Source organism: Abrus precatorius, unplaced genomic scaffold (genome assembly GCF_003935025.1).
Source record: "Abrus precatorius isolate BTA unplaced genomic scaffold, Abrus_2018 Scaffold7, whole genome shotgun sequence".
Taxonomy (NCBI): domain Eukaryota; kingdom Viridiplantae; phylum Streptophyta; class Magnoliopsida; order Fabales; family Fabaceae; genus Abrus; species Abrus precatorius.
This window is the reverse complement of record NW_020874417.1, coordinates 28,889,699-28,916,364: the sequence shown is the minus strand read 5'-3', so window position 1 is coordinate 28,916,364 and position 26,666 is coordinate 28,889,699. Positions and strand designations below refer to the sequence as shown.

Here is a 26,666-nt window from a genome sequence, read left to right as displayed (position 1 = left end):
TAGCTTTAGTCACATTGCATATTTAAAGGACTAAAGCAAGAGTTTATCCCTTTTAAAAAAAATTGGCACTTTCTTGTTCATGACGTGCTTTGCAAAAATTTACATGTGACAACTTCTTAGGCTTTATTTAAATTTCATATTTAGGAGGGGAAAGTAAGGGAAGGAAAGAGTTAATGATCACTAACTCTTATTTGGAAGTTAATTAAATATGACGAAAATAGTTATGGAGTTTTCTAAACCTCTTAAACCCCTCATAACCTTGTTTTTATTTTAATTCTTCTATTTTGAGAGTTTTAGTGACTCATGCAGTAGGATTTATCATTTATACTTATATTGTTAGATTAAATATGATTTAGAGTAGAATAACAAGAAAATTATATATATATATATATATATATATATATATATTTAAAATATCTCGTGTGAATTTTTAAAAAAAAATTATAAAAAAAAAATTTTAAAATATTATTTTAGAGAGAGAAAATACTTAATTTTTTTGTACTTTTTAAAAAAATAAAAAGAGACAAATATATATATATATATATATGAATAAAAAAATATAAATAGATAATAATATCATTTATATGTTAAACCTTCAATTACCTTTCACTCTCAATATTAAACATCAAATAAAGAAAGGTTTAACCTTCTTTCTCCTCTCCTCCTAAGCCCTTTATACTTTTTCATTCACTCTCCTTCCAAACTTTTAAATAAAGTCTTAATTAATTATATAATTATTAAGGACTAAAAGCTTTAAGTTCGAAAAAATAAAAAAATTTAAAATTTAACAAAATCTAAAAGCTAAAATTAAAATCACAAAAAATATAAATAGAAAAAATATATTTAAGTCTTAAAATTGTAAGTTTATGCATTAAGTCATGAATATCCTCTTAAACTAAATTGTTCTATGTTAAAAATTAAAAGTAAAAACATAAGGACAATGCTAATGAAAACAAAAATCTCTTTAAAGTACTCTATGAATTATGAAAATAAAAGTAAAATAATTTTATAGTAAAACATTAGTAATCCATAATATATTTATTAAAAAATTACATTACTAAAGAGCAAATAGAAATCACTTGTTCTTAAATTTTTACTCATTAAATCATTATAAACTTTAGATTAAAGATACATTCAGAATAAGGTTTTAAAGTGGATACAAGGTTTAATAAATGTTTTGTATATAACACAAGCTCCATTCAAACTATGGTTTTTGTTAATGTTTGAAAATTGTATATTACATGCAAAACAATTGTCAACTATCATTTTGCCGACCAATTAAGTGTGAGGAAGCTTTTTGTTTGTCCTAGAAATAGCTGGCAGTGTATGAAAGGAGGAGAACTTTAAGGATACTTAGTGATATATTTTTATATTAATTTTTTACCTTTTTTTTAATTATTGAATAAAATTTCGCATGAATCTTATTATACAAATAGTCTATAAGCACACTCAACATTAGTTGAGCCAAAACAAGATTTTATCCATTATTTTAAAAAATCCTTAAAAAATATTACTAGTGGATGATTAACATTTATCTTTAAGGATTGTGAGAAAAATGCTTAACGAAATTATCATTCTTATAATGAAGGGTGTAATAATAAACTCTTTGCAACGCCCTCGTTTATTAACTTAAATTTATTAAAAATTACAAAATCATAAATAAAATTAATTAGATAAAAAGTGAAATCTGCATAATTTCATGATTTCTACTAAATTTTAACAGTAATAAAAAATGTAAATACCTGACACTGGAAGCATAATTTGCATAATTACCTTAACACTCAATAGAATGAAAAACAGCTATGAAATTGGATTGCTAATCTATTGATTCATAGAGGGGGGGCAAGAACTAACATGGCCATTTTCACAAGAGGAAATTGGAGCATAAGCTACAGAATGATGAGTTTAAAATGATTAACATTGACAAGTTTAGCCAAGGAAAGGAGCGAACTACAAATCTTACTCAGAAAGCTAAGAAAATATCCGGTACACCCTGAGCACCATTACTCAGCTGTAACTAACTGTAACTGATACAAGGGCAGAGCACTGCCAGTTCCTAAGGTTTTTCGATCATCCTCTTCAACTCTTCATTTTCTTTGCTGAGAATGTCGACGCGAGACTGGAGAATGTTAATCATTGCTTGAGCACTCATCATCTCAAACCTCATTGTCTCTTTCTCAACTGCAAGCTTCTGCATCTCACTCTGCAAGTGTTTGATGAACTTTGCACAGCTTGGAGGCACAGATGACTCGAGATCTGCAGCATCAAAGTCTGGTGGTGGCTGAATTGAAGCAAGGCTTTCCTTTGATTCGAGGGATTCTAGCAGGGAAAACTCCACCAGTGCAGAGAGAAAATGTTTTTTTGGTGCAGTAGTGGTGGTAGCAGCAGCAGTGGTGGTAGTTGGAAGAGTGGTTGCAGCAGTGGTTATTGTAGATGAGCACGGATCCTGGCTGGTTCGAATTGAATCTCCAGAAACGATTGAGTGGTTTGATAAGTTATGCCGCCGTCTTTTGTATATTTGAGGGATAGGCTTTGGATTATCTGCTTGAGGTGAAGGGTACTCATCCATTTGCTTACAATTATTGTCATCCTTTTCAGGTGATGGATACTCGGCCATACTTTCCCTCTTGCACACAGCCAGAAGATTTTGAGTTTCTATTGGAAGCTTGTTCACATCAAAAGGAACTTTATTGTTAGACTGAGTGTCCTGAAACAATCAAAATGAAGCTAATGAATAATGCATGAAAGAGTCAATAACTCAAGGTCATCAAAATTCAAATCCTTGTTGAAGATTTTGAAGAGTGAAGGGTTGCTTGTTACCCCTTCCCTCCTTTGTTCAATTACCATATAATCAAGACTTCATAAAACAAAGAAATTGTATAGCAATGCTCAGAGTTTAGAAGCATTTCTTTATAAAACACAGCATGTATGTGCCGGTAGATATCTTACAACAAACTTAGGAAGAATTCACCATCCACAATGGAGTCACTCATCTTTTAATATTTTGTTAAAACTTGAAATATTAAGGAACAGGAGGGACTACTAAGACACAAAATACACAATTTGATTAAATTAGTGAATCAATGTCGGCAGATAGAAACACAACAATATAGAAGCTAATTCTTCAACTCATTAAATCAACCATTGCATCAACAGTTTCCTAAGCCAGATATTCTCAAATTACCCAACAGAAATAGTTTCACCAAATAACCGTGACTTCCTGAGTGAGGAGAAAAAACAAATAAATTTGAACGCATTGGTATGCACCATACCCCAAGAGAAAGGGGAGGAAAAAGGATCTACCATAAATGCAAACAAAGGCATGAAGTACAATGCCAAGAAAGAATGTGAATCATAGAATTCAAGGTGAGTGAACAACCATAAGACTGGACATGCTTCACTTCACTAAATGTTGGGCGCTTTTGAAATAATAGCAATACTGGTAGAAAAGGAGCAAAAGAGTAAAGTTATTGTAATATAAATACATGGTTTGTAACGAGGTGACAATGATACAAGAAGACAAAGCACTAACCCATATTAGTTAGTAGCAGACTCCTAATTGTAATCTAATCAAATAATGAAATCTAGAAACCACTTAAACGATCATCTAAGATCTTCTAAAATGTTTTAAGATACAATAAAGATATTCTGAGATGTTTTCTAGAGATTTTGACATTCTCCCATAAAAGATAAAGTTCACTAATCTATAAGCATGTTAAAAATGAACAACTGAATAATCAACAGTGTGTGCACAGGGAGTGACCCCAGCATTGTTATGTTCACCCGAAACTAGTCATAGGAGGCTATTGCACAAATTGCTCAGTTGGTGATGCCAGCATTGTTGTGTTAACCTGAAATTAGTCAAAGAAACTATTGCAAAGCCAGCCCATGTGGGAACTAAGGCTGTGAAGTGTGTTGAAATGTTGTGATCCAATTACAATATGAGAAACTTGAGTAATAAATTGTAACTAATTGCAAGTGTAGGATTCTAATGTGTGGTGCTAACCATAGTAGTCAATTCCAGACAGTGGCGCAAAGCAATCGACCCCAAAAATGGTATAACAGGATAGCGGATAATGGGATGACTGCTATTTTAGGTATTTTAAATATACTTAATATAAATTAAGCTACACACATACGCTAAGAAGGAAATAAAAAAAAACAGAGAAGGAAAATAGAGCAGGTTTGCTGTAGCAAGAGAATCAAAACAGAGAAGGAAATAAAAAAATAAAGAAGGAAAATAGAAAAAAAAGAAAGTTCAATCACCAAAAAATGAGCAAGCTTGCTAGAAAGTTTGTTGGAGATGTAGAAGATGATTAGAAAATGTCTAGGTGATGTTGGAAGGATGGACTTGAAGAAGACGATCAGAAATGAAGACGACAATTGAAAAAAAATGGGTCACATCAGAGGTTTCATTGGAAATGAAAAAGATGATCAGAGAATGTCTTTGTCTCATCAGAAGCCTTGTCGAAGAGGAAGGACACCAGAAGGAGTAGAATTGCAGTGAACAGAGATGAAAAAAACAGAATGAAGGATAAATGAAAGACGAGAATGAGGGCTTAGGGCTTACAAGGGAGGGAGGGAGAAGATATAAAAAGATAAGAGGAAGCGAAATCCCAATATTGCCCCCCCTTAAAAGTCGTCAACATTCAGAAACAGAGGCAAATCTGGACTTTCAGCACGAATGGAATAGCGACCGCGACAACTACGATTTCCCCTATTTTTTTGCCACGATTCACGACGGCCACTCCTCTACAACGTGACGTGACTAAGTCTCCATAATGGCACCTTGCCGCTCCGCCATGATAATAGCCTCTATTAACTATTATGGTGCTAACTACAATGGCTAGCTTTTTTAATATAATTCTTAGATTATCATCATCATTATTGTGTGTGTGTTGGGGGAGAGGAGGGAGGATTGATTACTATAGTACCTAGACTAACACCATACTCACAAAATAGTGCAATTATCTAAGTTCAAACTTGGACCCAATTGATGAGTAAAAACCCTTCCCCTTGTGGGTAACTTTTGGAGGTAGTAGGTCCAATTGTTATCCTTACCATGGTAGTTAAAATCCAGAGTTGACATCTTCCTTGGACTCTTAATATCAATTAAGAGAGTCATCCACAAAAAATATGCAAATAAGGACATTAAAGACTCCTTAAATAAATAAGGACTCAAAACTAAGCTTCTATGTAAATTTATCCTTATAAGAAAGTCCTTAGTTACACCTCTCGAAATCCTCACACTTGTAATTATCTCATCATTATATTGATAAATGAAAGAATACTAATAACCCTCTTGGTTCAAGTTGATGATCAATATGTCGTACATATCATCCAATAAACCATTGGTTGTGTACTTCATATTTATACAAATAATTTCTACAAATAAATTACTTCACTAACTTATTACCTGGTGCCAACAAACTAGCAATTACAATTCAGCTGATTTTATTAACTTTGCCAAAGTAAGGCATCAAGTTATTATTAGAAGGAACAACATTATTCTTTGTTAACTCTCCAATTAAGCCTTCTACTTTCATATCATCCTCATTTCTGTTTTGCTAGCCATTCATGGTCAACCTTGCTCATGATTTGTACATGTAAATTTATAAAGCTGAGATTAAAGAGAATCTATTTTCTTTATAGTTAAATGGAAGAGAACTCAATTAAAAGCAAAACAATGCATAAGGTACACTCATTAATAGTCAAGAAGATCCAATTATCACTTGTGAGCCAAACTTTCCAAAGCCTCAACATGTTGAAAGAATGATGTGACCCAGCTAAGAATCAACTCAACAATTCCTTGTGATTTGCCAAAAACAATCATGGAAACATGCCATATAACCAATGAAGCATTGACACTCCTCTTACTTGAGACGCCATAGTTTGAGCACACATCTAACACTTGTTTGACATGTGATTATTTTTCAAAAGAAGTTACATCAAACTTGCACTTAGTTTGCTAGCAAGGCCACACATCATGGCCCTAGATGGTCTAGCCAGAAAGGTCAACATTCCATGTTTGCAAGAGCCCTCCAAAGAAAAGATGTACACAAGGTAAGAAAAAAGCAATCACCCATTAAGAAAGCTAAATAAACTAGCAAAGATGAAATATGCATCACTCAAAATTGATTTTGCCAAGACAAACAAAAGTATAAACTAAAACTTTGTTTGTTAGAGCATGGATTGATCTTCCATGCTCAAAATCTTGGTCTTCTGGAAATGTATGCAATATCCATGACATCAATTTTATGACTTAAGGGAACATAAAGGATTGTTTGATTTTATAAAATGTTTTGCATTCATTTTGTTTTAACTTTTAATTATAAAATTGTCACGTAGTTTTCATTCTATTTTTTGTTTTCAAAGATCTGTACAGAAAACATTGAAAACAAAAAAAGTTATATTCTGTAATTCTTGTACTTGTATAAATCTTTGAAAATAGAAAACAAAATGAAAATAAGATAGTAGTCTTGTAATTAAAATGAAAACAGAAAATGTTTCTAAAACCAAATAGCCCCTATTTATTCATTTTGGAAAAAACAAATAAAAATTCATCAAGACAATGATAAGAAAAAGTAGGGCAATATGAAGGATCAAGGATTCACCATCAGGGAAAAGAGAAAATAGTAATGTAGCCAAGAAAAGTTGTTATTGCACACCTACAATCCGGCACGTGGTTGATTGATCGATAAAGAGTTCTTAACTAGGAAAGCATTAAATAAATAGATTGAAACAAATGTAGCAAAGTTATTATCATTTTTACTACTGAAGTCCAACATTTTCATCTATTTTTTAAGTTTCCAATTTTTTTATCATGAATATTCAATGATCATGCACGAAATAAATGTAAAGCATCAATAAATATATTCCACCGCAAATCGACAAAATTAATTATTAATAACAATGATTAAATATACACCTAAAAAATCTTGGAAGGAACAAACCTGTACAGCATCATTTCTGCCCTCAATGCATAAAACTCCACCATTGCCTTCAACACGTGTAGGGTAGGCAACACAACCATTATTCACAGGTTCTGCCCCTGGAACCATTCCTGATTCATCATCCCACTCTTCTTCAATGAAGGGTGCATACCGTTGCCCATTCGGAGGTCCTATGTTATTTTTGTGAAATACTCTACACAAGACATATGCATCCTTCTCCATCCAGCAGAGAAATGCACAAAAATCATTAACAAAATGTAACATAATAACAATGTCCATATTGCAGTACATAGCAAACTATTGATTGAACTTTTACTAAAGAACAAAGTTCAAACTCCTACATCCAAGTGATACACAATTCCAGTTTCGGAACTCAAACACAAACTAAACTCCTTATTTTTTTATCAACATGAAAACAAGGAGAGCCCTTAGCTGCTGCAGGAAACAGCACAAAATCATACAATTTAGGCTCATGCCTCACGCTTCAATTGCTAAAATTATTCTATAATCTCACCTGAGGCTGAGAGGATCCAGTCCCAGCCCTCTCTGGCAAATCAACAAGCCTGTACTCATGCATGACCCAATTTGTCCTAACACCATCTGGAGCTCTCCCACTATGAAAGACCAATGTCTTCTTCAACCCTACCTCCTTTTGTTCATGCTTAACTGGACGGTCATTTCCAGTAGCTTTCCAGTATCCTTTGACTGTGGCCCTGTTCATTCTGCCACCGTTACCATATTTCTTGTCCAATGCACTGAAAAAATACCATTCTTGGTCCCTAGTCTTCAACCTTGACTTATCTAAACAAGCAAGAACAAAAACCCAAAGAAAAAAACAACAGAAAACACTAGAATTAAAAAAAAATGAGATTATAACCATGAAAATGAAAACCCACCCTCAAGAATAACACCCCCTCCCCCATTAAGTCAAAAACTTAAGAAACCAAAAATAAGACAGCAAAATTTCAATCTTCACCACACAAAAGTGCAAAAAGGTGGAAATTTTGGGGAAAGGGAAGTGACCTGCTAGTTCCCAGGGCTCGCTTCTGTATATGTCAACCTCAGATATGGCATCAAATCGGAAGCTTTTGCCACAAACCTTGCGCTTGAGGTAGTAAATAACAAGCTCCTCATCAGTTGGGTGGAACCTGAAGCCAGGAGCAAGAGAGGTAGGGGGCGCAGTTGTTGCTGATGCTGATGCTGATGCCACTGGAGCAGGTACAGGCAGGTTCACAGTGGTGGTGGATGACGGGGTTGGTGGGGTTTGAAGGAAGAGAGTTTCGCTACCCATGTAGGAGTTTGAGAGTTGAAAAGCAAAAGGGTTGGTGGATATGGTGATTAGGGCTTCAGTGCTGAAGTTGCCTGAGCCAAACGGAAAAGATGGGTCTTTGATTGAGGGTCAAGCAACAAAAGAGGGGTACCTTCAATGACAAGAAATTCTAACACTTCGTGGCTTCCAGGGATTGTGATTTATTTTTTTCTTTCTTTCTTTTTTTTAATTTCTTCGAAAAAGAAAATTAAGGTTGTGTTGTTTGTATTGAAAATCAACAACCCAAAAATAATCAGGCCAATTTCTTTTATTTGGTTTTTTTTTTTAATAATGAGATTCTTTTGGTTGGATTGCATTACTGTAAATGAATAAATAAATGATGTAGATGAGGATTCAATGGGGCTTATATGGAAACCACATGATTGGGTTTTCTCTCTTTTTTACCATTTTACTGTCATCAAATTTGGAAGTGAATAAATGAGATTATTGTTTTCTCTCTCTTTTTTTGTCAATTCTTTTTCTTATTCATTTTTGTGAGGAAATAACTTGGGACCATTCTGGGGCACATTTCCCATCTATGGCCCATTGTTGTTATCATCTTGATCGAGGACCAAATAAGTATTGTGTTTCCTAGTCACGCCAATAATTTTATTTTGCTGATTGAAGAGCTGTTAAAATAGAAAAATGTCATTTTTAAGACAATTGGCTCAGATAATATTGATTATGACTTTCATTGTAATTTTTTTAATGCAAATAATTCCATTTTTTATTTCACCATTTTTCCTCTCCTTTTTCACTTCTATAGAAATCACTTTTTCACTCGGGTGTTATTCATATTTCAACGCATTTTGTTTGTATGTCTGTTTTCTATACTTTCTTATTTTTCAAAGCCTGTTAATGTCAATCACGAGGGCTACAATTCTATGCAAACAAATATATAAACAAAATTTTGTTGATTTACTAATTTTGCTTATATCCAGTGAAAAAGAAGAAAAAAAATGGTTGAATAACGCTTTGATGTGGGAAAAACAGTTATGAAATAAGAGAAGAGAAGACATTGGTGGTTAAGTGGAAGGTGTGTTCTGTAATACAACAACAGCGTTTTCTTTGTCCTTCTGATTTTACCGTTCAGTGATTGAGTTGTTCGAGGATCTCTCACTTTAATCCATTGTCCAACCATACACGTTCCAATCAGTATTCTGTACTGCTACATTTTTTTTATTTTTATATCAATTTTTTCTCCCGCCAATTTTATCCTTCCGCGCTTCTCCTCCTATTTAGTTCATGTCTACCTTTGAAAAAGAGTTATAATTTTATAAAAATGTTTTTTATTTAATTTATAAAAACAATGTCATTTTTTTAGTTTTTATTTAAATATGAGAGAAAAAATAATTATACTAATATAAATTATATCAATAATTAATAATTATTGAAGCATACTAATTTGATTAGGTAAAAAATTTTAGAAATACTAGTATTTTTTGTGGTAGTAATTATGGTTGTGTGAAAGGTCCCTGTTGTAGTTCTTTATAAGAAACACTTCAACACCTTAGTTAAGAATATTTTGGGTGGTAGAAATATACGATAAGTAGTAAAATTTGCATTCTTGAATTATGAGAGTTCTTTGTATGAATGTTGATTCATTTGGACATTTTTACACTTGACTAAGTGATTGTTTTGTACGAGTTGTGCACCTTGTTTGTACAAAAATTCATAACACATTTGAAAAAATTTATTATTTGTTAAAAATATCATAATTTAATGCATATACATAATAATTAGGTTATTTTGATTCAAGTAAAGATATAGTTAATATTGATTACCAACATGATAAGTTGTTATTCTTTTATGAGCGATTTCCAACAAGCATAGGTGGTTGTGTTACCTTGATGTTAATCATATATTTGACTTTGGATCAATTATATTGATGATATTTTTATATAAAATATCATTTTTGTTGATTCAATCATAAATATTTTTTTAAAACACGCACACATTTTCTTCTTCCTCTTACCTCTTATTCACACTATCATGACTTATTTCTCTCTACATTTGAACTCTAATAAAAATATTTTTTTTTATTCCTTTACCCCTCCTCATCCCTCATTTTTCTTGAACTTCAATTCTTTTTTTCTTTTTTCAAGTTTTTCAGTTGGAACTTTGAGTTCATTAACTATATCATACATGGAGACGTTTCAAAGAATGTTTGCAGGTGCATAAGGAGCACTTGGTCAACCATTACAAGATTTCTACACCTTTGATTCTTTAAAACATATTTATATTTCCTCTTTTCTCAATTTTTTTGTTCATTACATTAACATACTTGCCTATTTTTTAATAAATCAATGCCCTAATTTATAAAATTTGAAACCATAATTTTGTGTAAGAAGGGTTGGTATACCCATGGAAGTGATGAATTTGATGTTGGGAAGTTTGTGGATAAGTACATTGTACATGTTGTAGATGTCTTTGTCATGCTTCAAATTGATACTAATGTTAGGGTTAAAGTTATTGGAATTATTAGTTTTCAAAAGAAAGTGAAGACTTAAATGAGAAGTAAAAGGAGAAGGAAAAAAAAATGAAGCAACAATATATTGCATTTTTTATGGAATTCACAATAAGGAAGACGATACTAGATTAGTAGACTTGTCTCATAACTCTTGGTTTTGTTTTGGTTTCATCTTCAAACTTTTTTTCTTCTCATTTTGGTCCCTTAATTTGCAAAAGTGTTTTAAATAAATCAATTTTTTGTCAAAAATGTTAATTTTATTATAAAAAAAAAATCATTGTTCATCCTTTTACTTTTTATGAACTTCAACAAAAACACAATATATTTTAGTAAAATTTTTTATTTACTTTTTTTTTCTTTATTTTCTACATCCTCCTACCTCTCATAAATGCTTCCATGACTCATTTTTCTATCCTTTTAAACTTCAAAAAAAATGTTATATTTGCTTTTTCTATTCTTATCCCTCATCCATACTCTTTTCCTCTTTGAACTTCAAAATATTTCTTTTCTTTTCTTTTTTTAAGTTTTTAGATTGAGTCTTGAATTCATTGATTCTGTCATGTATGGAGAGGCTCCAAAGAATGTCTACAAGCAATGAAGGAGTATCAGACAATTCACCACTCGATTCTCACACCTTTAATTTCTTGAAGCAAGTTTGCATACCCTCTCTTATACTTCTCAAAATGCTCAAACATTATATGTTTTTCTTCTCAATTCTTTTATTCATTACATTTATCTAAATAATGTTTGCTAGTGTTAAGGCAGTACTCGACCATCTATCACCTAATTCTCACATCTTCGATTTCTCGGAGTAGGTTTGTATATTCTCTCATGTACTTTTCAAAATGCTCAAACATGGTATGTAAATATTCCTAATTCTTTTATTCATTACATTGATCACTTTTTTTAACAAATTATTATCCTAATTAATAAATATTAAAATCTCATTTATTGAAATGGTTGGTGTACCCATGAAAATAATGCCCTTGGTGTTAAGGAAGTTTGTAGATGAGTATATTATATATGTTGAAGTTGTTAAGGTAATTAGTTTTTGAGAGGTAGTAAAGGCATAAATAAGAGGCAAGAAGAGAAAGAAAAAAGAAAAATAAAAAAAAAGGTAATAAAAAAATTTATAACTATGCTTTTGTTTGAATTCACAAGAAAGAAGAAAATAAATAATAACTTTTTCATAAAGTTAATATTTTTAATGTATACATTTTTTTCAATAAAAAATTATAGAGATTAAATTTGTGTAATTAAAATTTAAGAGATTAAAATTGAACAACCTTACAGATATGGGAACAAAAAATGTTTGCATGGCTCAAATATAATGTAGTTAAAAAATGAAATAGAAATGAAAAGATAATTTTAATAATATTAAAAAATGATCTTAATTTAGAATTCAATCTTTTAAAATATCACAAATTTTTATTCTGTTTTCTAAAATAACTCAAAACATATTTTATTTAATTGATATAATATATTTGTTAATAATTTATTGTTTAAGGTGAATGATAACATAATATTAACATTTTCACTATTTTTATAGTTTTAAATTTTAATTTTATAAATGTTAACTTTATAATCCAATTTTTTTGAATGAAAAATATCAAGTTATTAATGGTATACCTCACTTATACCATGTCTTGATTAAATTGCATGTATTCATAAACTTAAACGTTATACAAGTAAATGTAAATAATTAAATGAGTTTATTAAATACTAATAAATTAATTAAATAATTTATTTAAAGAAATTAAGAGACTATATTAAAAAATAGAGATTAAATAAAAATAAAAATACTTAAATCTAAAGTTTTTATTAAAATTAGACACTTATTGGATTCAAAATATAAAATAATAAATTCAAATGTATTACTCGGATAAATTGAACCCTAGCAAAGCGTTTAAAAAGCAGAGGCTAATTAATATGAGGGAGCGCGTGACTCGGGAGGAGTGAGAAGTAAGAAACGTAGTGCGCGTGGGTCTTTGTTGTGTAGATATGATAATCACTGGTGAAAGGGGCATGTGTTGCACGTGTACACATTGAAGTACATGCATCTGCTACGTGTCTTCATCTTTTTCGCCTTCAAACTCTTAAAAATAAAAACTGCGGTGAAGATCCTCTGATGACGACTCTGATGGGTCCCACAGAGCTTACATGTCCCATTCAGGTAATTTAGTACATCACAAAACCCATTGAACAATGTTATTTAAACAACCCGTTTAGGTGTCTACACCTATATCAACCATAATTATTTCTAAAAAAATTTAAATTAAAATTTCACTCTCTCGCAGCATATGGTAGTGGGGATAAATACTTCAACGAAGTGTTTAGATAGCATTATTTTAAAATCATTTATCTCATTTAATGAAAGAGTATTTTAATTATTAAAATATTAAATATATTTAAGATATATTAATTATTATTTTTTTACATTTATTATTATTAAATATATTAATAAAACAGTAATTACACTAATTATATTATTTAATATCACTGATATATTTAAAATAAAATTTATATTTATAAAAAATGTAACACCTTAAATTTAATTTTTCAATAAATAAGAAACTTTACAAATTTTTGAAATAATAAAATTTTTATTTTAATTTAAGTTTCATCAACCATTTCAAATAAAGAAAAAAATTACAAATTATATCAAACAGTTGCTACAAGACTTATTTTAATATAACAGTTTCTCAAAATAATATTATAAGTCCTATAACAGTTCCATTCACTTCTTCACTGAGCCTGGTGCTAATCGTCTTAATTACCTAAAAAATAAATGTAAGAGTGAGTACTCTATACTACCAAAACACAATCAAATTTAGAGTTTCACCTCCAGCACATTTCCAATATCTTAAACAAACACAATTATAGGCAACATTTCACATTTATAAGTATAAAACATAAATACATGCATACACACACCAGCCACACTCATTATAACACTGTAATCACAGATTTACACCATGAATGGTTGCCGATTATCCCTGCCTTACGGATACCACGTGGGCGGTCACGGGTCGCTCAACAAAGGTAATGGTCATAAGTCTAACTAGGAAGAGAGTGTGTGGCCCGTGGTGCACCCGTTCTGTAGTCGGTGTCACCACCACTCCCTCTTCCTCAAGGTATTTCTATCGTTCTCATCTCCCACACCCCCAGTGTATCGTTGAACCATTCACAGCACATTATTACAGCGCTAACACGCCCATTCACACATATTCCATTCACGCATGAAATAATCATGCTTACACATGACACACAGCCCACATTGCATTTAAATACACGGCATTAGACCCACATTCATTTCATATTACACGGGACATAGCCAACATTCATCTATATTACACGGCCCTCAGGCCGACATTTGTTCACACATCGTAATATATAGCAAAATTCCATCAACCACATATTCTCTCATCCATACACATAATATTCATATATCACGACACATGACCTACATAATATTTCATAGTAATTTCCTATCCTCTAGTCAGCCACATCATAATATTCAACTAAATAATGGTAAATCGCATACAAAGAGTAGGGTAAAGTCCCCCCTTACCTCGGATTGACGTCCCACGCGCTAAATCCACCAAGAAGTACTCTCCTTCACGAATTTCGTCCTAAACACATAGAGAAACTCCATGAGAACCCAGGGAAACCATGAAAATAGAGAAAAGAGATGTAAAACCGAAACCCTAACCATTAAAACTCACCTCCAAGCGTTCTCCACACGGATTCAACCTTCAATCAAGCTCCCGAACGGCTTTATAGGCAATTTAATTAGTGGAAAGTGCTTTAGGCATGAGAGGATCGAAGGGAGAGGGAGAAATAACTCTCCCCGAACCCTAACCCCCTTTAAATCATTTTCTGATCGCGACACTCTCGCTACAGTGAGGTCCCCTCGCTGCAGCAACACGCCCTCTCGTTACAGCGAAAAAACAAGAGAAAATTGCACTTTGGTTTCTGTAGAATCTCACTACAGCGAGACTGCACCCAGAAATGCACCTCAAACTGTCACTCTTTCTTTCGCTACAGCAAAAAAGTGACAGTTTCAGTCCTTCCTCTCAGGGCTCTCTTGCTACAGCGAGAATCCTCTCGCTGCAGCGAGAACAACCCAGTATTTCGCCCTATATTTAGGCACTTAGCCCATTTCAGCCCAACTAATCATGCACACACACACACACACACACACACATATATATATACATACACACACATACATATTCACAACATATATCTAAAATATACACACATGAATATACATTTAGATTTATATAATACAATAAATAATATTATAAAATTGAGAGCGTTACAAAAAACATAATCAATTTAATTGCTTTCTTTACTTTTAATAATTTAGTCTTTTGTTTTTTTAAAAAAAATTAGAAAAAACATTTAAGTTATACTTATTAAAATTTTAATTTAAAATCATAAATGAAGTTTAAATAATTTTCACCAATAATTAATATATGTATTTAATGATTTAACATTCTTATTAAATAAGAAAATTAAATTAAAAATTAATCATAATTACTTTAAACTAAATTAAATATATTTATAAATATTAAAATATATTCAGATCAAATTACTTTTATCTAAAAATGAATTCAAAATTAAAACATAACCATCCTTGTGTGAGACTAATTAACTTAATTAAAATTATATAAGATTAACATCTAATAAGAACAAAAATAAAGTAAGCATGGTGAATTATATACACTCCCATCTATGGTTAGTATGAATAATTAAATTAAAAAATATAGCTGTTATTTTAGTCCTACATGAAAATGACGTGGACTTCATAAGACATTTGACTCACCTTCCCATTTCAAATTTTGCATTTCTTCACGTTTTGAATAAAAATTGTTTGCTACAAACTTGTGTTTGAATTGGGAGAGTTGCTAATCTTTGGGAGTTTGTGGTGTTGGTGTAACATTATTTGTACACATTATTTGTTCATGTGAATATTGTTTGCTTTTAATTGATATTTTTTATTTTACCAAAATTAATAGTTAATTTAAATTATAAACAAATTATTAATGCATGTTTATTTTTTACCTTATCATCCATAAACAATCTTATTTAAATAAAATAAAATATATTTTTTTTACATTGATTACTGACTTAAACAAATTATAATACTACAGTAGATGGAGAGAGCATTTTCTTGGATAGTTAATTTTCTAAATAATTTTAATATATTTCTGTGGATTTTTTTTAAATTTTTGTCTTTAATTTTTTAACGACCTTTCTAATGCACGCTTAGTAACACATGATTAAAAATAAAAAATATTAATTAAAATATAATATTTAATATTATCAATGTATTGAATCTAATACTATTTTATGATTTTAAATGAAAATTTATTATACTTAATTTTTTATTTTATACTTAGACATACTTAATTTTAAGAGTGTTATTAACACAAAATTTAATATATTATCAACTAAAATTTATTAATTTTTAATGTGTCTTTAATGACATATAATAAATAATTTTTTATTAAAAATAATAATATACAATGTTATTCATGCATTGAGTTTTATAATATTTTTAATAAAAATTCACAATAGATTTTTATTCTGTGTCATTGAATAAATATTAGAAAACTAAAAATTTATTAAAATACATAAAAGTATAAATAAAAATTATTAAATTGAAAGTATATTCAGATTATTTTATAACTTTTAATATATTTCATTTAATAATAAAAAATATTGCCAACATTTTGTCTTAATTGTTAATAATGGGATAATTAATTGAGAAGTTGTTGAGCGTGAAACTTTTGTTGTGTCCTTAAGAATTACAAATGTTGAATCTTAAAAAATTAAAATTTTATAAAATATAGAAATAAAATATATTGAAATCAAATTTTTATTATTAAATAATTAACTATTAAGCTTTGAACGATGATATAATAAATATAATAATTTATTTCCCCAGTAGAAATGACAAATGTGGAAACTTCCATAAGCACGGAACTGATATTGCTTTGCTTATGTGCGTTTTGTATCTGATAACTGATTTGTTGCTTTCTTTGGAGTTTTCTCAGACGAAGGAAATTTCTGTGGAAAATGTCATTCCATACGCCATTCCAGAAAATGACATTTACGTCTTCCAAAGAAACACAAAAAATATGGTGCAGTGGAATCATCTTAATTAGATTCATAAAGGGTACTAAGCTTTCTTAGTACATTATCATTTCCCTTCTTAGGAGCTTAAACATCACTCTACCTTAAATTTACCAACTAATCAAGTCACCTGCATTAGGGTCAAAGGCCATTTTTAGGAACAAGGCAAGAAATGGTTTTGATCAATGTTTTTATGTTAATTGCAACTGTTTTTTTAATCATTTTAAATATTGAATTAATTCTTTCAAATACAGTCCAAACTTTGAACCCAAAAAGCTGATATGGTGAGTACACTTGTTTACGCATGAAGTCATCCCTTTTATCAGCAAATCAAGTTTACACGTAACATAATTTAGACAGACTTGTCAGCATAGAACATTTTTGGTGAAAGGGGGATGAGTAAATTTTTTTAATAAAGTTTATTAATTTTTTAATTCATTTTAATAAATTTAATCATAAAACTTATAATATATGTACATTCTCACAGATTAATAAATAGGTAACTAATTATACCTTCATGTTGCTTGGTCAGTGCACTTCAAAATAGTAGTCAACATGACTCTAGTAAATACCATAACAATTATACCATTCATAAATACATTTTAACTATACTCTCTAGTAATTTATTTATTTTTCACAATATCAATTATTTTATCTAACATACTATACAAGAAATATAATTTGGGGCATCATAAGTGTGGCGGGTTAGGTAAGTTAATTGAGTGGGAGTGTTTTAGTTTCAGAGGGTGGAATTGAGTGAGAAGGAGACAAAAGCATAAATATGGCCGGCACACATCAAAAGACAACATAGTAGGAGTCCCATGTTGTGTGCACAACAAGAAACAGCGCGTGGGCTCAATCTACTGCTCCTACAGTGCTACTATATAACATTACATAACACAACACATGAAAAAATAAAAGCGCTGAAGGAAAGAGGACATTTGTCCTAACCTTTCTGATCTTCTTGGACCAAACTCTCAAGTCTCAACCGCTTGGACTACCTGCCATCTTCATCTCTTTGTCTCATTCTCTTTCAAAATCTTCTTTTTTTGTTGTTGAATAATTCTTCACCCTTTTTCTGAAAGGGAGTGATGATCATGGTGGAATGATCCAGTCACAGTTTGGAAGCTGAAAAAAGAAGACATGGGTTCTGCTTCAAAAGTTGGAAATAGCAGCTACGATTACTCCTTCAAGGTTTTGTTGATCGGTGATTCTGGTGTTGGGAAGAGTAGTCTTCTCCTCAGCTTCATCTCAAACTCGAACTCCATTCATCAACTCTCCCCCACAATTGGTTCTTTCTTTCTCTCTTTCTTTTGTTTCTGGGATCAGTTTGAGATTTGTGAATTTGGGTACCTTCTATTTTCTTGTTTAGAAAAATGGAACAGGGTGGTGTATATAGTTTCCATGCCATTGGCGTAGGATCATGCATATGTTTACTTGGTTTGATCTTTGATGTCAGACTTTCTGGCCAGGTTCTTGTTTTCTAGCAAATTCAGCACCTTTATGAAGACTTCCGTCAAATGATAAGGGTCTCTTTGTTGAAAAGTTTTTATTTGACGTTTGAAGTGGACATGTGAAATGTTTCATGGAGTCATGCATTCTTGTTGGAAAGACTTACCTACCTTATATGCCAATCTTGAGTCTATGGATTTGCTTTGAACTTGCACTGGAGGAATACCATGTTAAACCCATTTTGCAAACAAACGCTCCAATACTATTTGAAAAAAAAAAAAAACAGAGAATATTTAAGTTGATTTGCTTGGAATTGTAAAAAAAGTGTTTTCATTTTTAGTTGACATCTTTTTACTGATAATTACAGAAGTACCATATTGTTTTCATTAAGCTTTCAAGATTTTGTGTTCATTATAATTCAAGATTTTTTTATGGAAATTCCCTTTCCAAAATCTTGAGAACATGAAACGAAATGACAAACATGATACTTTTGTAATTATTAGTGGGAAGATATCAATTGAATGTGAAAACAGGGAACACACCAAAAACTTGCTCAATATTTTTGTGTGTTCAATGTTATGATCATTAAAATTTGCTAAATCATCTCATACATTTTTTGAGGAAATTTTGTTGTTTTCAATGTCCGAATCTTATTTGCAATATTGATCCATTGGCCCATTATATAATGTGAAATGGTGTTGTACGTATCTGTCTAATGAGGTGATATCAAGGTCTCTGACCTTTGATCATAGTTTTTATTTGTGTGTTATATTAGGCTGGTTTCATAATTTTGTGGCATTTGACTCTGAAGTTTATGCTTCCTTTGTGATTGAGCGCTTCATAGCCTAAGAATTTTTTGCATTATAATTTTCTGTGTTATTTGTTTTTATTACATGCTGAGCTCTTGGTGTTCTAAATCATTTATAGGTGTGGATTTCAAGATCAAGCTTTTTACAATTGGTGGAAAAAGATTGAAGCTTACTATATGGGACACAGGTAACTGTTTTTCTAGTAATATGATCACATTTCATGTAGTTTTTTTGTGAAGAAGTTTGTAGTTAAGAAATTTCTTTTTCTAACTAAATCTTCTGTTCATCTGGGAAATTTTTGTAATATTATATTGTTTTCTTGTCTTTGTCACTTACAGATAAATATTTCTATTTAGAAATGCTGCTTTGAAAAGCTATTTTGTCCTTTACCAAAATAAATATTAAAAAAGATGGCAAAAAAATAAAAATAACTTAAATTTGAGGATACAGTAAGTGGGAATGTTTTACAAGAAGGATCTGTAAATCCTACTTTTATCTGCACACACTAGTAGTGTTAGAAGGAATAAAATATTATACCAATGGAGTCCTACTTACTTTCCAGTCTTAGCCGGTTAGGATTAGATTCTGTGTCTTAATTGCATTTATTTGAAACCTTGCAGTGGTGACTTGTTGCAGTTAGATTATAGTGTTTATTTATCTTTTTTGGCAGCTGGACAAGAGAGGTTTGGAACTGTTATAAGCTCATACTACAGAGGCGCACATGGAATCATCCTCGGTATATTATATATTGCCCCCCCACACACATGAAAATTGAAATTTTCTGCATATACATATATTTATGACACTGAAAAATGTATTTTTGTGAAGGTTGTTTTTCTGCTGCTTTACTGTTTAAGCCTCTACTGAAATTTGTAGAGAGTTTTTGGTAAAAAAATGGGTTCTTCCCAAAGTGAGGAGGGCCTTTTACTATTTGAAAAGAATGAGAGAGAGAGAGAGAGAGAGAGAGAAGGGTTCTATAAAAGAGTTATAAAGAGGGATGGAGACAATATATTGTTTGAAACACTATGCATTGCCTCTAGTCTATACTTGTAGGCTTGTAGCTATTGTAGAGGAATGCCATATAATTGTATAGTTGTCAATCAATCATCCCTAAATCAATTCCAATCAATGCCTAAAGCCAATACTCTGTCAATTACCTTTGATTTTTGGTCAACACTTTCTGAATTTGTAAGACTTTCCTACACTTTTCTATACTCTTTAACAAATGTTAATTTCTTAAAAGGAAAGCATGTTCTTGCATAAATGTGGTGGTCACTCTTGGTGCTTAGTATTGCCTTCAGTGTTCGCATCTAATTGCTTTTTCTTCATTCAAATTTTCTATTTAGTCTATGACGTGACACGACGTGAGACGTTTACAAACCTGGTGGATATATGGGCAAAAGAAGTTGAGCTTTACTCCACTAACCATGATTGCATCAAAATTCTTGTTGGCAATAAGGTGGATAAGGTAAAATTTTACAGTGAATCTAGCTGTCTTTTGCTTACTCAGGAAAAGACAAAAAACCATACAAATTATGCTATTCCCCCCATCCTAACTAATTTTAAAGTAATAATTTGTTTTGGAATCAGACTAGAACTTCCAATTTATTCCTTAATATTATTTTCTTGCATTTTATTTTGGTTTGGATTCTGAAGAGAGTCAGTTGTATTACTTTTCAGGAGAGTGAAAGAGCTGTAACCAAAGAAGAAGGTATGGCTCTTGCCCAGGAACATAAATGCTTGTTCCTAGAGTGTAGTGCCAAAACTAAAGAAAATGTTCAGCAATGCTTTAACGATCTCACTTTAAAGGTACGTATGATCTTAATAATACACAAGTGTTGGTCAAGTTACTTTGTACTCTGCCATATTATTATTCCATTTGTGATATTGTGGAAATAATAAAAGCTAGTTTGTTTCTCTTTTAAATTAAATTAAAGTAATTTACATTCAGCTGCTTCTTGTTCCATTTTTAGAGCATGTAACCATGGCATGCCTAATTGAGTTGAAGATACACTTCTAAATCATATTTTGCATGCACAAAGAATGATGACTGAATTTATATTAATTTTTTAATCTTACTGAAATTTCAAGAATTTAAAGTTTAAATAATTGTTAAAAGCGGTTCTCTCAATGGGTTTGCCTTATTTGTATTTGATTATGCTGTTTTGCAAAGAGATGCTCCATTCTCAAAATTGGAGCTTAAAACTTCCACACTTCTATGGTAAGAACCTGGACTTGGATCTCAAAAAATTGAAATTTCATCCTAATTCCTAAGTGGCACTGCAGTGGAGGTCATAGTTCTGTCGTGACCACTCTTGATTCCATCCATATGTATACATTTAAAATGTTTTGAGATGGCTGATTCAACAAAGAAGCTAGAGTTCTCTGCATGAAACTTGTAGGAGGAAGAAGTGATAGTTTGAATTCCCTCTTATTCCTTTCTTCTGTTTTTTGGTTGGGAATCTTGGGATTAAAGTATTAAACATTTTGTAAAGTGCCATTGGAAGCTGATCACCACAACAACTTGGACAAAATCCACTCACTTGCACTGTTCTATTTCAACGACTTCTTTTCTTTAAAATAAAAAGAAATAATCTTTCCTTTTTTAAGAATTATAATTTCTAAGAATTGATGTTGAAATTTATATAACAAATTTATCCAAATTGATAATTATATCCGTCATAGGCCACCAAGGAAGAGCTGAAATTCAAAGTAACAATCTCCCTTTAACCCAACCCCAAAAGTCATTAATCTGTTGAAATAATAATCTTCTTATTATCTTTTATCAATTTTAATTGAAATTAAAAACTATGTATTATTAAAAAATGGAATTTGGATCCTCTCATGTTGTAATTAACATGATATAGTATGTTAGAGAGAAAAGTTTAAGTCATAATTACTCAACAATATGCAGATCCTTTAAAAAATTCTCTGTCTCCGAACTGATTATATACTCTCAGCCCTGATTGTTCCAAATATGGTGGAGAAAGCGGGGTGCTGAGAAATATAATTGTGCCTTGTTGGTTAAGTTAACAATTACTTCTACTTGCACTGCACACAAAATGTGTCTTTTTTATAGTTATAGTTTTTGTAGAAATGAAGTTCTAAGTCAGTGTTTTGCTACACAATCATTGAATTTTACAGTGAAATATATCACATTTTGTTGCCTCTCTATATCTCTTTCTCTTCTGCATCTAATCTTAAAAAATTTAACAGAATTTAACAGCTTGTCACTAGCTAAATTTTTTGTTCATCCAATCAACATTGATTTACAGATATTAGAGATGCCAAATTTACGGGAAAAGGGGTCTGTGGTAGTAAAGAGACAAAAGCAGAAGCGCATATATGAGACACCTCAAAATGGCAGTTGCTGTTCTCAGTAAATATGCAATTGATTTTACAACAGGGATAATACATGTACTAGCTGGTTTTTGTATCATATCAAGTGACAAGTGTCACATTCAGATAGTTTGGATGACCATATGCTCCAATATTTTTTCCAGCCTATTTTCATTACTTCCAAGAAGGAGTTGCTTTTGAGATGGTTGTTTCCCTCTGAATATCTTTTGGAGCCACACTATAACAAATTTTATAGTTGTCAAGATGATCACAAAGCTTTTCAATATATTGTGCCTTTTCTTCTGTTATAGTTTTGGAAACACAGCGGTCTTGTACATCATATGTAAATATGTCTCCAGTTTGAAAATATTAGGGGTGGTTTAAATTTGGTTAGTTTAGGATATGTAGCAACATTACATATACTATTTTGGGTTTGGTTCTCCCCTCCTCCCTCTTTATATAACATTGGATGAGAAAATATTTTGTTTATATCTGTATTTTATCTATCTTTTTTTTTCCAATTCCCCAGAGCACTGAAAATTACTATTTATAGCTTGGTCTATTTACAATTTCTTCACAATTATGATCAAACTTTTTTCTTCTTGTCAAGTTAAAAATATGTTGGCATGGAAAGAAAGCGCTTCATATAATTCATTAATTATTATTTTGTTGTAAATATAGTGGATAGAGAGATCAGCTACATTTAGATTTTCATCAATTGCGCTTTGAAGCATTTAGCTTGAGGGGTTTTCTGTTTTTTTCTTACGGGATAACAAACTGAGGTTTTTATTTATTTATTTATATGATATGCAATGTTTATGACTTGATCAAGAGTTTGAGGCTCTGGGCTATTTTGTGCTAACTCATTTATGTGCCCTTTATATTTCAATTATAATTTGGTTTTTATGGAAGGAGCATTTTTAGATGTTGCGTTAATAGTTTCTGACTAACAAGTTTAAGTTTTTTCCAATGACCTTTATTTTTCAGTTGTTGTTTTTGGATTTAATTTGAACGTGCTGTGAAATTTCGGTTTTAATAAGAATTAATTTTGCAAGGGTAAAGTGGCATTTCAGGTATCTTTTTCTTAAGGTTTTGTTGTTCAGATAAATTACAATCTTTTTAACTTTATTTTAAATGTATCTTTCGCTACCTGTATTCTTAAGGAAATGTATTTGTCGCCAAAGATACAAACTGTGATTGGTGAAGCTAATCAGATAGATCTAACTCATTGTTCAAATGTTATTTTTTGACGTATAACATGGCAAAATTGAAATAAACTTTATCATGAAGTATTGACAACCTTGGGCTTTACTAAATTTTTGGAAGATATATATTTTTATTTCTTTCCTACTTTAAATATGGAGAAATTTGACTATGAAGAGAGGAACTTTCTGAGTTTTGTAGTTGTGTCTAGGAAATGCTATTGTACCGTTACCTCTAAAAAGTTTGCAAAAATAAATTACCCAGAAACTCTAATAAAGTTTTATTAAGATACTCTTTACATTTCCCTCTTTTGCAATACATTTTTACGTAATTTCTGAAAAAAAAATCTTGAAGTACAGTAGTTAACATTTAAAATTACTGGGAATTTTCATTTGAAAAGCCTACATGTATTTCCATTTTACTCACCCTAACACTTTTCTGTTAGCCTTAAATTTTAAACAACAGCAGCAACAATAATAATATCACATTTTGATTATTTTTGTCTGGTAGTACCAGCAATGTAATTTATAACCTTTGAGAACAAGTAACATGATTGCTGACTACTTCATGAATGGCACTGGTGTATATCAACTTGATGCATTTCCTCATCAATCTGTCAATACCAATCCTTCATATAACAACATGTATTTCTATTGCCTGAGGCCTCAGCATAAAGTCTCATTTGCTTGTGGTCAAATGCTGATATAAAGTTGGTTTGAAAACAAGTGATTTGGCCAAACATCTTCCAGTGTTAATCAATTATTTGGCCAAATGTTTGAGAATGTTAATCTCATCTCATTCAGCAGATGATTTTATTAATCCCTTGTTTATATAAGACAAGTGGTTTGGTCAAAGCTCTACAAGTATGATAAGACTCATTCATGACAAATTAATTCTTGATATGCTGGATCACAAATACATTTCTTACGGTTGGCTCAAATTTTGCATTCCTTGACAATACTGGAATAAGTTCACAAAATTTAAAATACTGCTACTTAGGCCAATAACTATATATCTATAAGTTATTGATAATTATCCTAAACCTGCCAAGGAGAGACCACCACCTGAAAAACTCTTGTGTGGTTAGTTTTATTTATTCAGCTAAGAAAATAATAAACGATTCTGCTTTTCCCTCCATGATTCTGGCTTGTGAAAACTTATTTCTTGTTTGCAAACTGCTGGGATTTTTGTCATTCCAGAGCTCCAGCTACATGTAACGAAAGGATTTAGAATTGAGTTACAACTTGGTTAAAAAATAACAAAATACTGCTTCAGAGGATTCTATAATCAATATACTGTGATAGTAAAGTCAAAGGGATTATATGCTTAATTCTACATGATTAGGAGTTCTGCAAAATTTTTCACAGTGAAGGGAAATATACAACTGGCTGGATTCTAAATTTTTTTCCAATTTGATTTTACTATGATTCAAATCTATAAGTATTGATAAATTTAAATTATACCATAGTGATATTAGGAGGTTTGAAGAATAGATGCTAAAAGCATATTACTTATTTAGGGTGTTAAAAATAAGCAAATGAAAGTTAGAGTCGCAAGGTGCAGAACAGACCCAATCACCCGAGTATTACTTAGAAATTACTCAACAACTAAATTACTATGCTGTGTCAAACTAATTAATTATGCGAGCATAAATTAAATTTTTTGACAAGACCTGATCACATCATAATCAGCAAGAGAATTTGTTGTTGTTGATTAGCATGAATTTTTTTATGTTCCATGTTAGATCAATCGATCTTTGGAACGATAAAGCAAACTACGGAATAAAACAAATGATAGAAAGACAAGGATTCAAAGAAAACTTCAGAGACCAAATGGGGGAAGCTAAAGCTTAATTGGATCTTGATAAGCTTTAGGCCCGATGAAGCTGTCAATGGAATTAATGGAAAAAAGGATTGTATGGAATTGATTGCACAATTATTTGTAACAGTTATTCTCTTATTTAAGATAGTTAACTTTAAATGCATTATATGGTAGTTTAACTGATTTATTGGGCTGAAATCAATGTGACGGCTTGTAATTTAAGTGTATTTATATAAGCAATCTGAATGGAGAGAGGACCGAGTTTTTGGCCAAACCTTTTCTTAGTTTAACATAATATCAGCCTTGGTTATGATCCAAGAACCTAGTTTGCATTTTTTTTCTTTTGTTTTTGACCTAGCTCAAGTTTCATGATCCTGTGTCACCTCTATTGCCGTTCTCCGTTTCTTTTTCGCTTCTATTTCTCAGTTATTTGTTTTTCAGTCTAGATTATCTTCTCATTTTTTTTCAATTCATAATTCCCTAGTTCCATGTCTAACGAAAAGCATGACATCATGTTAGGTCGCCTTAATGGTAAAATCTACTTAGCTTGGTCATTCTATTTCGAGATATTTGCTACGGGACAAAATTTGTGGGGTTATGTTGATGGCCGCACCCCAATCTTGACAAAGACAAAGATAAGATTGAACATGTCAAATGGGTAGTCAAAGACACTAAGGTCATGGCTTGAGTCCTCGGTTCTGTTGACCCCAACATTGTTCTGAATCTTCAACCTTACAAGACAACAACCAAAATATGGAATTACTTAAAAAAAGTTTACAGTCAGAATAATGCCGCTCGAAGATTCCAGCTTGAGCACGACATAGCTTCCTTTCAATAGGATAGTCTCTCCGTCTCTGATTTTTATTCTCAATTCATGAATCTTTGGACTGAATACACTTATATAGTTTATGTAGACTTGACTTTTGAAGGTCTAAGTTAAGTACAGATTGTTTATGGAACTACTAAACGAGATCAATTTCTTATGAGATTGAGATCTGACTTTGAAGGTATTCGGTCCAATCTCATACATCGCGACCCCGTACCATCATTGGATGCATGTTTCAATGATCTGTTATGTGAGGAACAATGCCTTCATACTGAGTCTATCATTGAAGATCAAAAATCATCTACTGTTCCAGTGGCATATGTGGCACGCAGACTGTCAA

At 31.3% G+C, this 26,666-nt stretch overlaps 2 protein-coding genes across 3 annotated transcripts; one reads left to right on the top strand and one right to left on the bottom strand.

Annotated features, from left to right (window-relative positions):
• Window positions 1–1,789: 1,789 nt before the first annotated feature.
• On the bottom strand, window positions 1,790–8,426 carry LOC113872041 (NAC domain containing protein 50). Of its 2 annotated transcripts, none has more exons than XM_027509232.1 (4): window positions 7,977–8,426; window positions 7,468–7,754; window positions 6,954–7,166; window positions 1,790–2,707 (listed from the first exon to the last, which is right to left on the bottom strand). In XM_027509232.1, the coding sequence occupies exons 1-4, from the start codon at window positions 8,242–8,244 to the stop codon at window positions 2,057–2,059; spliced, it is 1,419 nt and encodes a 472-aa protein (XP_027365033.1). In that variant the 5' UTR covers window positions 8,245–8,426; the 3' UTR covers window positions 1,790–2,056. The 2 variants fall into 2 exon arrangements, with proteins under 2 accessions (XP_027365033.1, XP_027365032.1); XM_027509231.1 differs by having other exon boundaries at window positions 1,793–2,707; window positions 6,954–7,169.
• Window positions 8,427–17,809: 9,383 nt separating this feature from the next.
• On the top strand, window positions 17,810–22,925 carry LOC113872301 (ras-related protein RABC2a-like). Its single transcript, XM_027509749.1, has 6 exons — window positions 17,810–18,167; window positions 19,256–19,324; window positions 19,808–19,873; window positions 20,484–20,605; window positions 20,818–20,946; window positions 22,413–22,925. The coding sequence occupies exons 1-6, from the start codon at window positions 18,020–18,022 to the stop codon at window positions 22,518–22,520; spliced, it is 642 nt and encodes a 213-aa protein (XP_027365550.1). The 5' UTR covers window positions 17,810–18,019; the 3' UTR covers window positions 22,521–22,925.
• The last annotated feature ends 3,741 nt before the right edge of the window (window positions 22,926–26,666 follow it).